The sequence below is a fragment of the Capricornis sumatraensis genome, chromosome 10 (genome assembly GCF_032405125.1).
Source record: "Capricornis sumatraensis isolate serow.1 chromosome 10, serow.2, whole genome shotgun sequence".
NCBI lineage: Eukaryota > Metazoa > Chordata > Mammalia > Artiodactyla > Bovidae > Capricornis > Capricornis sumatraensis.
Genome location: NC_091078.1, coordinates 47,391,536 through 47,405,901, shown reverse-complemented (window position 1 = coordinate 47,405,901; position 14,366 = coordinate 47,391,536). Strand labels below are relative to the sequence as shown.

The 14,366-nt window shown below is 37.4% G+C and overlaps 1 protein-coding gene across 6 annotated transcripts in view; it reads left to right on the top strand.

Annotated features, from left to right (window-relative positions):
* Positions 1-13,460, top strand: part of SLC4A7 (solute carrier family 4 member 7) — an 86,740-nt gene extending 73,280 nt beyond the window's left edge. For 4 of the 6 annotated variants that reach the window (XM_068982797.1, XM_068982795.1, XM_068982800.1 and 1 more), the window contains 3 exons: positions 785-916; positions 5,615-5,712; positions 13,379-13,460. In XM_068982797.1, the coding sequence (XP_068838898.1) occupies positions 785-916; positions 5,615-5,712; positions 13,379-13,460 (312 nt within the window). Of the gene's footprint in view, positions 1-784; positions 917-5,614; positions 5,713-11,446; positions 11,555-13,378 lie in introns of all 6 variants that reach the window. The other 2 variants (XM_068982799.1, XM_068982798.1) reach the window with 1 other exon arrangement.
* The last annotated feature ends 906 nt before the right edge of the window (positions 13,461-14,366 follow it).

Here is a 14,366-nt window from a genome sequence, read left to right as displayed (position 1 = left end):
AAAAAATAGATTCTCGTATATGTATAACTGAATCACTTTGCTGTGCACCAGAAAATAATACAACATTGTAAATCAACTCTACTCAAATATAAAATAAAAATTGTTTAAAAGTTAAAAAAAAAAAGAAAAGAAAATTCCCAATGAACATTTGAAAACATCTTCAACCTTTAGCCCACCAGCCTCCTCTGCCATGGGATTTTCCGTGCAAGAATACTGGCGTGAGTTGTCATTTCCTTCTTCAGGGGATCTTCCCAGCCCAGGGTTCCAACCTGCATCTCCTGTGGCTCCTGTATTGGCAGGCAGGTTCTTTACCAGCTGAGTCACTGGGGAAGCTCTTAGCAGCAAAGAAAAGCAAATTAAAGAATATTGTGTCTTTTTCACAAACATAATTTGTAGAGTAAAACCTAATGCGGGAGAGTGGGTTCTCTGATGCCTTGTTGAAGAGATTTTAAATATTATATCTACTTATATAAAGTCATCATAAAAAGTAATAATCTTGTTTGTGAAGATAATCATTATGTTAATCTGCTTTATAATTTTATACAGAATTCAAGGGACTTACATAGGAAAAGGCTAAAAATATCATTTTCTTTGTATCTTTGAGCAGAAAGTTGAAAAAGATAAATAGGTGACTAAGTTTCTTGGAAATAAGATGATGTATAAAGTAATTTTAAACTCTATGAAGTGCTTTTTTATCTATGATTTGATAAACACTTTTTCTCCAGGTGATATAATTTATCTATTTTTAGATATTCCTGAATATTCTTTCCCTTACGTTTTAAAGGTTCTTGCATTAGTCTTTGTTCGCAAGCTCATGGATCTGTGTTTCACAAAGAGAGAGCTTAGTTGGCTTGATGACCTCATGCCAGAAAGTAAGAAAAAAAAAGAAGACGACAAAAAGAAAAAGGAGAAAGAGGTAAAAAAAAGAGAATTTCAAAGGCACACTATTCACTTACTGTTTAATATTGTGTACCAAGTAGTAAACACTGTTATAGTCACTTCAGTGGGAATCAACTCTTTCAGTCCTCCTGAGAACCTTACTATTAAAAAGTGTTCAGTCGCTCGGTCATGTCCGACTCTTTGCAACCCTGTGGACTGCAGCACGCCAGGCCTCCCTGTCCATTACCGCCTCCCAGAGTTTACTCAAACTCATATCCATTGTGGAGAAGGCAATGGCAACCCTCTCTAGAACTCTTGCCTGGAAAATCCCCCGGATGGAGGAGCCTGGTAGGCTGCAGTCCATAGGGTCGCACAGAGTTGGACACGACTGAGTGACTTTACTTTCAATTTTCACTTTCATGCATTGGAGAAGGAAATGGCAACCCACTCCAGTGTTCTTGCCTGGAGAATCCCCAGGGACAGGGGAGCCTGGTGGGCTGCCGTCTATGAGGTTGCACAGAGTCAGACCTGACTGAAGCAACTTAGCAGCAGCAGCAACGTGTCCATTGAGTCAGTGATGCCATCCAACCATCTCATCCTCTGTTGTCCCCTTCTCCTGCCTTCAATCCCTCCCAGCATCAGGGTCTTTTCAGATGAGTCAGCTCTTCGTTTCAGGTGGCCAAAGTATTGGAGTTTCAGCTTTAGCATCAGTCCTTCCAATGAATATTCAGGACTGATTTCTTTTAGGATGGACTGATTGGATCTCCTTGCTGCCCAAGGGACTCTCAAGAGTCTTGTCCAACACCACAGTTCAAAAGCATCAATTCTCTGGTGCTTAGCTTTCTTTATAGTCCAACTCTCACATTGATACATAACTATTGGAAAAATTATAGCCTTGACTAAACGGACCTTTATTGGCAAAGTAATGTCTTTGCTTTTTAATATGCTGTCTATTTGGTCATAGCTTTTCTTCCAAGGAGCAAGCGTCTTTTAATTTCATGGCTGTAGTCACCATCTGCAGTGATTTTGGAGCCCCCCCAAAATATAAAGTCTCTCACTATTTCCACTGTTTCCCTTTGCCATGAAGTGATGGGACCAAATGCCATGATCTTCATTTTCTGAATGTTGAGTTTTAAGCCAGCTTTTTCATTCTCCTCTTTCACTTTCATCAAGAGGCTTTTTAGTTCCTCTTCACTTTCTGCCATAAGGGTGGTGTCATCTGCATATCTGAGGTTATTGATATTTCTCCTGGCAATCTTGATTCCAGCTTGTGCTTCATCCAGCCCAGCATTTCTCATGGTGTACTCTGTATAGAAGTTAAATAAGCAGGGTGAGAATATACAGCCTTGACATACTCCTTTCCCAATTTGGAACCAGTCTGTTGTTCCATGTCCAGTTCTAACTGTTGCTTCCTGACCTGCATACAGATTTCTCAAGAGGCGGTTCAGGTGGTCTGGTATTCCCATCTCTTTCAGAATTTTCCACAGTTTATTGTGATCCACACAGTCAAAGGCTTTGGCACAGTCAATAAAGCAGAAATAGATGTTTTTCTGGAACTCTCTTGCTTTTTCGATGATACAGCAGATGTTGGCGATTTGATCTCTGGTTCCTCTGCCTTTTCTAAAACCAGCTTGAACATCTGGAAGTTCATGTTTCACGTATCATCGAAGCCTGGCTTGGAGAATTTTGAGCATTACTTTAAAAAGTGTGTGTACTTTTATTATTTCCAGTTTACAAATAAGGAAACAGAGAGATTAATAAGTAAATTGTCCTAAACACAGGCTCTTACCCATTTTACCAACTTGCCCTCAGCCCTTACACAGAGATACTTCAGAAAAATTACATATGATATGTATGTAAATCAACAGTCGGAAGAATTTACCAGTATTAAAACATAGATAACACAGAATAATTCTACGTCACAGTCTTCCATCTAACATAACCTTAAATATACATGAGAGTACATTTTAGCATTCATTTTAATTTTAACAGCATTTTAATAATCTGGCATATATAAGGACAAAAGTGACATTAAGTAGATAATCTTTTTATAGAAAATGTAGTAAAATTTTAGTTTTTATATTCAATATTATGTACCCTTAGTTGATTTGTATACTGAGATTTACATGAATACTCTATACTGAATTTGAATTTTTTAACAACCAGCTCAGTACTGCAACCAGTTATGACGGGCACATAGACACTTGAGTTATGTAGCATAGATGATTCTGTTGAATTCAGTGCCTCAGTTCATTTGCCCAGTCAGAATATTGTTTGAAAATTAAAGATAAGATAATACATTTTTAAAAGTTGTGGTTCTATTTAAATAGATCTCAAAATTGCTGGGTTTTTTTTTTTCCTAATTTTTGAGAGAAATTAGCACAATTTATAACTTGTGTTGCATAGTATTTATGAGAAAGCATTTATTAAAGTTGCAGACAAATGCTTTTAGAAACTTGTTGGCATTTTTTCATGGTTTGATTATTCAGTACTGATTTATGGCAAAATTCCTGGTTTTATGTTTACTTTTAAATAAAAATTGTGACTTTTTAATGAGGATATTAATTGTGAAACAGTTAAATTGAGTCTACAAAATTTTTAAGAATTTTGTTTCCTTCAAGGCTATATATATATATATATATATGTAAAAATAAGCTTTTGATGATTTTTCAAATAGGATATAATTTATATAAAATAGGTAAAATTGCTTGCTTATTACTTCCTATATCACTTAGAATAAGGTCATTTGCATATCACAGAACAAAAGTAGAGCTGCCTTAAACACAAGAGTTTTTTCTTTTTGTCCTGTAAAAGGAATCTTGAAAGTTAAGTGACCTTGTGTGGTGGTTCCGCAGTTGTCAGGAACTTTGTTAGTTTCTCCCAGCCCAGCGTAGACTTTCCATCCTCAGCATCCCGTGATGGGTCAGAGTGCCTGCTGAGCGTGAGCTGCATTAGCAGCAGAGTCAGAGATAGTGGGAGGCAGTGGCGGCGGCCCCACCGTGCTACCCAGAAATGGCATCCAGGAGGTTCCACTGGCACCACACTGAGCTGCAGGGAGTGCTGAGAAATTTAGGTTTTATTGGTTTTTAATCTTACATTGTTTTTGTTAAAACCAGGTGCATTGTCACCCCCAAGCTGGGATTTCTTTTAGTAAGACAGGTGCTCTCTCTGTGTCTCCATCCTCATTAGGATTGTGTCATGATTTGGGTTCATGTTTCTTAGCTTAGGTGTTCTTGACTTGAGGGGATGCTCAGAAAAGGGGCTGCTACTGGCAACGTATGGCCTGTTGTACATCCACCATAGACAGGACTGGCTCCCAGGACAAGCAGTTGTTTGGCTCTTAATGTCAGTATTGCTGAGACTGAGAAACCCCCATCTTATCCAGGTGAGGTTTTGCTTATATTGTATTGTAATGAGAGCCATGAGATTTCACACAATTTTGTTGCTCGTTGTACATGGCGTGTATGTGCTCAGTCATGTCTGACTCTGCGACCCCATGGCCTGTACCTGGCCAGGCTCCCCTGTCCATGGAATTTTCTAGGCAAGAGTACTGGAGTGGGTTACCAATTCCTTCTCCAGGGGATCTTTCCAACCCAGGGATTGAACCCCCATCTTGTGTCTCCTGCATTGGCAGGCAGGTTCTTTACCACTTGCGCCACCTGGAAAGCCCCCTCTCATTGTATACCTGTGTAATAGTTGATAATAAAGTTTATGGCGACTTGCCTGGCAGTCCAGTGGTTAGGACTCTGCACTTCCAATAGTCAGAGAACTAGGATCCCATGTGCTATGTGGAGTCGTCAAAAGTAATGCTAATAGTAATAAATTTTAAAAAGTAAAATTTATGTAGCTAAATTGATATTTAAATAGTACTAAGAGACATTGCTGCATGGCATCACCGACTCGATAGATGTGAATTTGAATGAACTCCGGGAGTTGGTGGTGGACAGGGAGGCCTGGCGTGCTGCGATTCATGGGGTCGCAAAGAGTTAGACACGAGTGAGTGACTGAACTGAACAGACATTTCTTTGCCAACAAAGGTCCATCTAGTCAAGGCTATGGTTTTTCCAGTAGTCAGGTATGGATGTGAGAGTTGGACTGTGAAGAAAGCTGAGCGCTGAAGAATTGATGCTTTTGAACTGTGGTCTTGGAGAAGACTCTTGAGAGTCCCTTGGACTGCAAGGAGATCCAACCAGTCCATTCTGAAGGAGATCAACCCTGGGATTTCTTTGGAGGGAATGATGCTAAAGCTGAAACTCCAGTACTTTGGCCACCTCATGCGAAGAGTTGACTCATTGGAAAAGACTCTGATGCTGGGAGGGATTGGAGGCAGGAGGAGAAGGGGATGACAGAGGATGACATGGGTGGATGGCATCAATGACTCGATGGACGTGAGTTTGGGTAAACGCTGGAAGTTGGTGATGGACAGGGAGGCCTGGAGTGCTGCGATTCATGGGGGTGCAAAGAGTCGGACATGACTGAGCGAATGAACTGAACTGAACTGAATGATTAACTCCCAGAGATGGAAGTTATAACCCTTAAAAATTAATCTTTACAAGTGATTGTTTTCACCTTGTGTTACAAGTGTGTGTTCATAATAATAAAATGAAATTTTCAGTCATGGCAAGTTAAATAGTGTCAATTTGGTTGTCAACATATGTCAATATAGATGTTGATATATTAATTGGTCCTGGAAATGTTCTGGGAAAAGTCACCTCTTCATGTCTGTTCTTTCAAGGAAGCTGAGCGAATGCTGCAAGCTGGTGAAGACACTGTGCACCTTCCATTTGAAGGGGGAAGCCTCCTGCAGATTCCAGTGAAGGCGCTAAAGTACAGGTGAGATGCAGCTTTGCATTTTAGAATGTGCTTCACACGACAGGTGCATGAATGAGCCATGCGGTGTGTCTCTAAAGTCATGATGTCTGGTTTTTAAACGATGACAAACACTGCACCTGGCGTGTAGGCTGAAGGAGGGCTTCCTGCAGGTGGAAGAGGAAGTTGCTCCCTCCTTCCCCTCCCGCTGACAGCAGCAGGATAGACCTGGCAGGGAGAGACCTCGGCCTCCACGTCCAGCAGAGATTGGCCTGTTGTTCTCACTCCTTCTGTTTCAGTGAAGTTTAAACCCAGTCTTAGGATACTCCCATGCTCTCAGTAGTACAACTTTATTTTTTTCCCTTGCCCTCATTATGACGGAGGTTGGTGCGTGCTGGAAAATAACGCTTGTAATCCATCTTTGGATGACCTTCCCACAGGTGACAGTGTTTAGAGGCCCTGGAACTCTCCTTCAGTTTTCAAAGGTATCATCTGCCCATTGCCAGTGAGGGCTCATACTAGGGAAAAATTAATGTTAATCATGTATAGCTTATCATACATGATTTTGGCAATTTATATTAAAATCTATGAACTAAATATAGAGGTTGGGAAATGTAAGCCTTTTTTAGCTTTAAAAACTTCTATGATTTATTTTTTTAATATAAATTTATTTTTGTTAATTGGAGGCTAATTACTTTTTAAATATTGGTTTTGCCATACATTAACATGAATCCGCCATGGGTGTACACATGTTCCCCATCCTGAACCCCCCTCCCACCTCCCTCCCAGTACCATCCCTCTGGGTCATCCCAGTGCACCAGCCCCAAGCATCCTGTATCATGCATCGAACCTGGACTGGCGATTCGTTTCACATATGATATTATACACGTTTCAATGCCATTCTCCCAGATCATCCCACCCTCTCCCTCTCCCACGGAATCCAAAAGACTGTTCTATACATCTGTGTCTCTTTTGCTGTCTCACATACAGGGTTATTGTTACCATCTTTCTAAATTACATATATATGTGTTAGTATACTGTATTGGTGTTTTTCTTTCTGGCTTACTTCACTCTGTATAAGAGGCTCCAGTTTCATCCACCTCATTAGAACTGATTCAAATGTATTGTACCACAGCTTTCTTATCCATTCATCCGCTGATGGACATCTAGGTTGCTTCCATGTCCTGGCTATTATAAACAAGGCTGCGATGAACATTAGGGTACATGTGTCTCTTTCAGTTCTGGTTTCCTTGGTGTGTATGCCCAGCAGTGGGATTGCTGGGTCGTATGGCAGTTCTATTTCCAGTTTTTTAAGGAGTCTCCACAGTTCTCCATAGTGGCTATACTAGTTTGCATTCCCATCAACAATGTAAGAGGGTTCCCCTTTCTCCACACCCTCTCCAGCATTTATTGCTTGTAGACATTTGGATGGCAGCCATTCTGACTGGCGTGAAATGGTACCTCATTGTGGTTTTGATTTGCATTTCTCTGATAATGAGTGATGTTGAGCATCTTTTCATGTGTTTGTTAGCCATCTGTATGTCTTCTTTGGAGAAATGTCTGTTTAGGTCTTTGGCCCATTTTTTTATTGGGTCATTTATTTTTCTGGAATTGAGCTGCAGCAGTTACTTGTATATTTTTGAGATTAATTCTTTGTCAGTTGCTTCATTTGCTATTATTTTCTCCCATTCCGAAGGCTGTCTTTTCACCTTGCTTATAGTTTCCTTTGTTGTGCAGAAGCTTTTAATTTTAATTAGGTCCCATTTGTTTATTTTTGCTTTTGTTTCCAATATTCTGGGAGATGGGTCATAGAGGATCCTGCTGTGATTTATGTCAGAGAGTGTTTTGCTAGGAGTTTTATAGTTTCTGGTCTTAACATTTAGATCTTTAATCCATTTTGAGTTTATTTTTGTGTATGGTGTTAGAAAGTGTTCTAGTTTCATTCTTTTACAAATGGTTGTCACCAGTTTTCCCAGCACCACTTGTTAAAGAGATTGTCCTTTCTCTGTTGTATATTCTTGCCTCCTTTGTCAAAGATAAGGTGTCCATAGGTGCGTGGGTTTATCTCTGGGCTTTCTATTTTGTTCAGTCGATCTATATTTCTGTCTTTGTGCCAGTACCGTACTATCTTGATGACTGTGGCTTTGTAGTAGAGCCTGAAGTCAGGCAGGTTGATTCCTCCAGTTCCATTCTTCTTTCTCAAGATTGCTTTGGCTATTCGAGGTTTTTTGTATTTCCATACAAGTTGTGAAATTATTTGTTCTAGTTCTCTGAAAAATACTGTTGGTAGCTTGATAGGGATTGCATTGAATCTATAGATTGCTTTGAGTAGTATACTCATTTTCACTATATTGATTCTTCCAATCCATGACCATGGTATATTTCTCCATCTATTAGTGTCCTCTTTGATTTCTTTCACCAGTGTTTTATAGTTTTCTATATGTAGGTCTTTTGTTTCTTTAGGTAGATATATTCCTAAGTATTTTATTCTTTTCGTTGCAGTGGTGAATGGAATTGTTTCCTTAGTTTCCATTTCTATTTTCTCATTATTAGTGTGTAGGAATGCAAGAGATTTCTCTGTTGATTTTATATCCTGCAACTTTACTATATTCATTGATTAGCTCTAGTAATTTTCTGGTGGAGTCTTTAGGGTTTTCTATGTAGAGGATCATGTAATCTGCAAACAGGGAGAGTTTTACTTCTTCTTTTCCAATTTGGATTCTTTTTATTTCTTTTTCTGCTCTGATTGCTGTGGCCAAAACTTCCAGAACTGTGTTGAATAGTAGTGGTGAGAGTGGGCATCCTTGACTTGTTTCTGACTTTAGGGGAAATGGTTTCAATTTTTCATCATTGAGGATAATGTTTGCTGTGGGTTTATCATATATAGCTTTTATTATGTTGAGGTATGTTCCTTCTATTCCTGCTTTCTGGAGAGTTTTTATCATAAATGGGTGTTGAATTTTGTCAAAGGCTTTCTCTGCATCTATTGAGATAATCATATGGCTTTTATTTTCCCATTTGTTAATGTGGTGTATTACATTGATTGATTTGCAGATATTGATTAATCCTTGCATCCCTGGGATAAAGCCCACTTGGTCATGGTGTATGATCTTTTTAATGTGTTGTTGGATTCTGATTGCTAGAATTTTGTTAAGGATTTTTGCATCTATGTTCATCAGTGATATTGGCCTGTAGTTTTCTTTTTTTGTGGCATCTTTGTCAGGTTTTGGTATTAGGGTGATGGTGGCGTCATAGAATCAGTTTGGAAGAAAAACTTCTGTGATTTATTTACACATCTGATTCATCTGTATATTTATTCTGTTTACAAATAGCCATATATAGTACAAGAATCAGTTTTAGAAGGTATATAGGTTCCTTCCTTGACCAGTGAATGGAAAATGTTGTATATCTAATTATCTTGCTTCAACCTTTTTTCATTTTTAACTTTATAGTTTTTACAGAGGTCACATTTGGACTCTATGTGTTGATTAGTTTTGACAATGAATTCACAAGTATTTTTCTCTAATACTTTTTACTATTAATTTTTATCATGGGTATCGTTTGTCACCTTTCATGATTTTCCCTCACATTTGTATGTATCTTAAATGCCAAGTATAGACATTTTGATATATCCATGTTTAGTGCTCTGCTTCTCTAGATTCTGTAAATGTTTGTTAAATGAATCAGTATATTGACTTTGTGCTAAAAAGAGTGTGCAAGTGAAAGTGTTAGTTGCTTATTCGTGTTTGACATTTGCAACCCCATGAAGTGTAGCCCACCAGGCTCCTCTGTCTATGGAATTCTCTAGGTAAGAATACTTGAGTGGGTTGCCATTCCCTTCTCCAGGTGATCTTCCCAACCTCGGGATAAAATTCAGGTCTCCTGCATTGGAGGCAGATTCTTTAGCATCTGAGCTTCCAGGGAAGTCCAAAAAGAGTATAGGAACTGCCATGGTGGTTACTGGTGACTCAGCAGTTTGCTGAGATGCTGGCCACTCAATTTCTGTAGGATCTACGTTAGCTTTTCCTTACCATGATCCCACATGGACTTTGACGGATATAAGTGGAGTCCATACTCATACTTTCTGATATTTAACAAAAAGAATGGGTATACATGTGTACATTTACTTTGTCTAATGATGACATGAGCCATGATTAATGCCATTTTGCTTAAAACTTGAACATCCAGAATGCCAGGAATTGGCTGACCTGTTTGTCTGCCAGGCCTTTAGGTCTGCCTACTTTGGATATGTTTGTGAGTGTGTTAGTCACTTAGTCATGTCCGACCCTGCAGCCTCACGGACTGTAGCCCTCTGGGCTACAGTGGGATTCTCCAGGCAGGAATACTCTGGGTGGGTAGCCATTCCCTTCTCCAAGCTTTGGATTATATGCCGTAAAAATGAATTAAGATAACTTAGCAACATAGGAAAGCATTTGGAAACTGTAAAGTCCTACAAAATATGAAAATAATTTATTGAATGTAGACAGAATTTTTTCCATCTAGTTTTTACTCTGGAGGAGAACAAAATGTCTATTTTCTTCAGAGGGGGAGTCTCAATTTCTACTAATGGGAAAGTAGAGAAGAAACATTTAGAACCTAGAAAGTGTTTCTTCAATTATTAGAAGTTGGCAACTGAGCAAAGAAACATTTTCTTGGGGTAGACCGGGTCTCAGGTACCGCCATGGTGAATCTGGGTGTCCAGATGTGTGTGCTTGTAAAAACTTGTTAAAGTGGCCTTGGAGACTTTCCAGTGATTCTGTCACTGATTTTTAGTCTTACATCATCAGTGATGTGCAGACTTAACGTGTGAACAGTGGACTGCTCTATAGCCTTTTATAACCTGGCTGCCACCACAGTGTTAATTTAACATCTGTTCTGACATTTGTATTCATTGTTTGTTTGCATGAAATATTTTTCTTTGGGTGAAGAAAAAGGGCTTGCAAGTGTATTTCTGTTAACTTCCTAGTATTTTCATGTTACTTGCGACTGACAACCTTAAGCTCCCAAATTATTTATGGATGTCTTCTTTACTGGACTTGGGGTGTTGAGGTAATTTTTGCAGTATTTCATAGAGACACAGTATAATTACATTTGTTTCTTACAATGAAAGAAGTATTTTGTTCTTTGGATTTTGATAAATTTTATATATTAGTAGTAACACTTTGAGGCCACCATATTACTGATATGGTAATAATCAGCTAAAAGTGGTACTGACAAACCTTTCTGGTATTTTATCTTTTGAAGCATTTTAATTTCTAATTTTAAACCATCCCATTTCCCAGAATTCTTTTTAATGATTTGTAAAAACTTTGAAAAAAAACATTTTAAATCCTAGTTGTTACTTTTCTTTATGTACTTTAGATAGTTGTTTGCTGCAGCTGAAATTTGTGCAGATTGTAAAAGTTTTCTAATTGACTTGACGCTGTATCACTTTTTATATTTAAAAGCACAGTAATATATTCTTTCCTGTTATTTTAATAGTATACTTATAGCCAGGATAATCACCTTTGAGCATCATTGCCAAGTTAATTAGTGTCATTCCTAGTTTTGATTATAAGGAAAGATGCAATTCCCCATGAGACCTTTATGATAGAACTCCAAAGTAGTGATATCTTGCTGGACCTTGGTTTAAGTGCATGGCAAAGACTTTTCTCAGTTTTAAGTTGATGAAAGCAAATATTATGTAGATAATAAGAATGACAGTATTAATGCTTTTGCAAGTACTGAATACTAACCAGAAAGTGTGTTTGTTCTTCAGTGTTGATCCCTCAGTTGTTAACATATCAGATGAAATGGCCAAAACTGCACAGTGGAAGGCACTGTCCATGAACACTGAGAATGCCAAAGTAACCAGACCTAACCCGAGGTAGCTGTAACAATTTATGCATTTTCTAACTGTAGTGACTTCTAGTTTACTTATGGATAGCTATTTAGGAAACCATTCAATTTAACTCAGTTTACGTAATTTATATTCTCCTTACTTAACAAAACAACATTTTTTTCTTCTTCTTCTTCTCCTTCTTCTTCTGTCCATCATTTTACTGTGTACTGGAGCAGATATGGGTACTGATTTTTTTGTTGTTATTTTTTAAATTTATAGTTACCGGCTTCAAAAAAAAAAAGGAATTGGTGTTATATTGTAACAAAAATAAATATATACATATGGAGTAAATATATAAAAGATCAGAAACCATATAAAGAAAAAAAATTACTAGGGGTTGAATACTAAAATAGAATGCTGCCACAGTTATGCTGTGATGGTCCCCCCAGAAATATACCTTGTTTTGCCTTGTTTCAGCCTACTATATCTTCTGATGAGGTAAACCTTTTCCTAGGAGATACTTGTAGGAAATTTAATCCATGATTGTGAAGGGCATTTAGTTTTATAGTGAACCATGTATTACACAATTGTTTCATAACCCCTTATGTTTCTTGTTATGTAATAACTCTTGTTTTCTTTCTTTCTCCCTCACTTTAAGACCTAAACTTCAGGAATTCTGACTTGATAATCATTAGTACTTTAACCCCTCATGTCTCTGGAGAAATTAGGTATTATGCTGAATACTCAGTCATTCAGAGTCAACAGAAACTTACATTGTGTATACTGTGTTCCAGACACTGTGTTAGACGTATATGCTGTATTAGACTGTATATGCAGCTTGGTGTCAGATTAAGACTTCCAGGCAAGCAGTCACAAATTTTTCTCCATCTTTCTCTGCCTCCTTTAGAATTTTGCTTCTGCTTAATCTTTGTTACCAGGTTTTTTGTGTTTTTTTTTTTTTTTGCTTTTCTCCCATCATTTCTTGAGTTTTAATTCTCTAAGCTAGACTGTTTCCTTCACTTATATATATGATCTCAAAGTTTTAAAGTTAAACTTTTTGTCATTTTGGATTATTTCATGCAACCCAAATTTCACTAGATACTCTTTTAGCTTTTAGGAATTTTCAACTCCTGTCAGCACCCCTGGCCCACAGCGTTAGTATAAAGACCTTAGACTAATATCATTTTGTCTTTTGTAAGTACTTCTGCCTTTCATTCAGGTTGCCCCTCAATTCAAAATAGCTTAGGAGGAAAGAGAATGTTTTGTTATGTTGTTCAACAGAAGAATGTTTGATATGTCTTCTTCAATTTTGTCTGGAGAAGGCAGCAAACCATAGCATGTTCCTATATTTTGAAAATTTTTCAAAGCCCAGATATTCTTGTTATAATTAATTAGTTAAATTCATATACACAAAATCATTGTTTTTGATATTAACTTGAAAATGTGGAATCTTGTATTTGTGAACTTTGGGGAGATTTGGAAATTTGTTCCATTTTGCAGGAAATAATTGTTTAAATTATTTAAATTTGATTAAATAATTTGTCAGTAAAAGTCAAATGTTATAACTGTTCATGTATAAAGTAAAACTATTAAGCATAGTCATCATACCCTAACCAATTTTAGCTTGTAAAAAAATGTGAATTTCAGTGGCAAAAATATCTATTAAAAAGCTAAGACTTTTTAATATTTGCCTTTGGGCATCAAAGTTTACTAATATGAAAAGAAAGCAGTAAGATAGTATTGGCAGCTAGTATGTTTATAGTATTAATAGCCATCTCAAAGGTATTATGGATATTTACTGTTGGCCATGTGTGAATGTAATATTTGACCATTTCAAAATTACTTATTTTCATTCTTTGTTTTAAATAGCCCTGAAAAACCTGTAAGTGTGAAAATAAATTTTGAAGATGAACCAAGAAAGAAATACCTGGATGCTGAAACTTCATTATAGATTTGAACCAAGAGGAATTATATATACAGATAGATTAGATACATACACATATATGTGTGTGTGTATATATAATGTGTGTGTTTCGTGTTGCTATATATAACAATATTGTATGTCATGCCCCTTATGCGTGACTACTGAGGTTTTTGTTTGTTTTCAAAGTAGTGTCTGAAGTTTGTTAGGAGCACCATGGAGACTGTGTTTATAATGAAATGGTCTCTTGGAAGTGAGGTACATGGTTCTTACTAATCAAATACTTATTTTTCTGTTGGAAGCTTTCTTTCTGTTCTGCAGTAGAAAAATGTGGGAAAATCCATTGTCTACTTTTCTTTAAATCTGTTCTTTTAAAAAATAATCTTTTAATCTGTTTAAATCAGTGGCAGTTCATACCAACCTTAAGTGATATGTGTTTTGTCCATATTTTTAAATTTTTTCCTTGAGTTGCTAGAAATGTTCCCATATGACTTCCCTTCTGCTAGTGCACTGAGGGGAGAGCAGGGCGCTCTGCCTGTGCGGGGGCGCGGATGCCGCTGCCTCCCTCGTCCGGTGCGCGTCCGTCTCGTTTCACAGCTGGTGGGAACCTTCTGGCTGCAGAGGTACAGCAGTGGAAACTTTCTAGATAAGACCTACAGTTTTGACCTTTATATTTTTGAAATGTATTTTAAACCTTAAAACCTCCACATCTAGGTTTCCATTCTGATAAACAAGTAAAATTGCAAGTGATTTTATAATTTAACCCTCATACCAGTCATTAGTTAATGAATTTTAAAAGCTATAAAATACCAGTTTAAAGTAGTTAAACTTTGTTGCCTTTATAGAATTTTTTTTCTGAATCCTAATACCCTTTTAGAGCTCCATATGCCCACTCTGTTCTCTACCTTTGCTGTCTTTTATGTAAAATGTGGTTAG